The sequence below is a fragment of the Passer domesticus genome, chromosome 30 (genome assembly GCF_036417665.1).
Source record: "Passer domesticus isolate bPasDom1 chromosome 30, bPasDom1.hap1, whole genome shotgun sequence".
Taxonomy (NCBI): domain Eukaryota; kingdom Metazoa; phylum Chordata; class Aves; order Passeriformes; family Passeridae; genus Passer; species Passer domesticus.
The window spans coordinates 5,283,017-5,284,664 of record NC_087503.1 but is presented as its reverse complement, the minus strand read 5'-3'; the positions used below and the strand labels follow the sequence as shown (position 1 = coordinate 5,284,664).

General features: G+C 53.0%; 1 protein-coding gene across 1 annotated transcript; it reads left to right on the top strand.

Moving 5' to 3' along the window:
- The first annotated feature begins 208 nt into the window (after nt 1–208).
- Nucleotides 209–1,141, top strand: LOC135287635 (olfactory receptor 14J1-like). The gene has a single exon (XM_064400908.1). The coding sequence runs from the start codon at nt 209–211 to the stop codon at nt 1,139–1,141; it is 933 nt and encodes a 310-aa protein (XP_064256978.1).
- Nucleotides 1,142–1,648: the final 507 nt, after the last annotated feature.

The following is a 1,648-nucleotide window of genomic DNA, read 5'->3' as shown; positions in this document are numbered from 1 at the left end:
TCTCCCTCAGTCTCCACGCATCACTTTGCCTCACAGAACTTGGTGTTGTCCCTGAGTGCAGAAACCTGTTAATTTATAATTAAATTAATCTGTGTGTGCTACAGAGGAGGGTGTATGCAAAATTGCTTTGATTTTGGTTACAGGTATCTCCTCTAACTCTTCACTCTACTTTTCTCCATGAACAGGTCCCCATGTGCAGCCCCAGCAAATGTCCAACAGCAGCTCCATCAGCCACTTCCTCCTGCTGGCATTGGCAGACACGCGGCAGCTGCAGCTCCTGCACTTCTGCCTCTTGCTGGGCATCTCCCTGGCTGCCCTCCTGGGCAACGGCCTCATCATCAGCGCCGTAGCCTGCGGCCACCACCTGCACACGCCCATGTTCTTCTTCCTGCTCAACCTGGCCCTCAGCGACCTGGGCTCCATCTGCACCACTGTCCCCAAAGCCATGCACAATTCCCTCTGGGACACCACCACCATCTCCTACACAGGATGTGCTGCACAGCTCTTTTTCTTTCTCTTCTTTCTAACAGCAGAATTTTCCCTCCTGACCATCATGTGCTACGACCGCTACGTGTCCATCTGCAAACCCCTGCACTACGGGACCCTCCTGGGCAGCAGAGCTTGTGCCCACATGGCAGAAGCTGCCTGGGCCAGTGCCTTTCTCAATGCTCTCATGCACATGGCCAATATATTTTCCATGCCCCTGTGTCATGGCAATGCCCTGGGCCAGTTCTTCTGTGAAATTCCCCAGATCCTCAAACTCTCCTGCTCCAAATCCCATCTCAGGGAACTGGGGCTTCTTGCTGTAAGTATCTGTTTGGTATTTGGTTGTTTTGTGTTCATTGTTTTCTCCTATGTGCAGATCTTCAGGGCTGTGCTGAGGATCCCCTCTGAGCAGGGACGGCACAAAGCCTTTTCCACCTGCCTCCCTCACCTGGCTGTGGTCTCCCTGTTCATCAGCACTGGCACATTTGCCCACCTGAAGCCCTCCTCCATGTCCTCCCCATCCCTGGATCTGTCCCTGTCAGTTCTGTACTCGGTGGTGCCTCCAGCCCTGAACCCCCTCATCTACAGCCTGAGGAACCAGGAGCTCAAGGATGCAGTGAGGAGACTGATGACTGGATGGTTTCACAAGAATTAAACTGCTGGCCAATTGTATGCAAATCTCTTGTAATAAAAGTCATCTTTGATACTTCTTGTTGGTTTCAGTTTGGAGGTTATCTTTCTTTGTTTTAGTCTTTTCATATTATCCAAAAAGAAATATAATTTTTTGTGCCATTCCTCAATTTGCTTCTCCCCGTCTTCCTTTCCAGACTGTGTCAATGAGCTCTTGGTGTTTTTAAAGGAACTAAAGCATCTCGCACCTAAGTTTTGTGTAGAGATGCCCTTTTGTTGCCTTCTCTGGAGCTGCAGCAGCAATGTCTGTGTGCAGAGCTGGGGGCAGATCAGTGCTGGCACAGCAGCTGTGCCCAGCAGCAGCAGCAGCACTTGGTGTTGCCAGTGCTGCTGCCGTGGCCCTGCCCCGCTGCCCTGGTGGCCCTGGTGTTGCTGCAGGGCCTGAGTGCTCTCGGGGCCGGGCACAGTCCTGGGGGTGGCAGTGCCGGGGCTGCAGCAGGGACAGGCCATGGGCACTGCTGGGGCAGCGCTG

Excerpts from the sequence above, each read along its gene's own strand:
- LOC135287635 (XM_064400908.1), top strand. The coding sequence starts at position 209 with ATGTCCAACAGCAGCTCCATCAGCCACTTCCTCCTGCTGGCATTGGCA.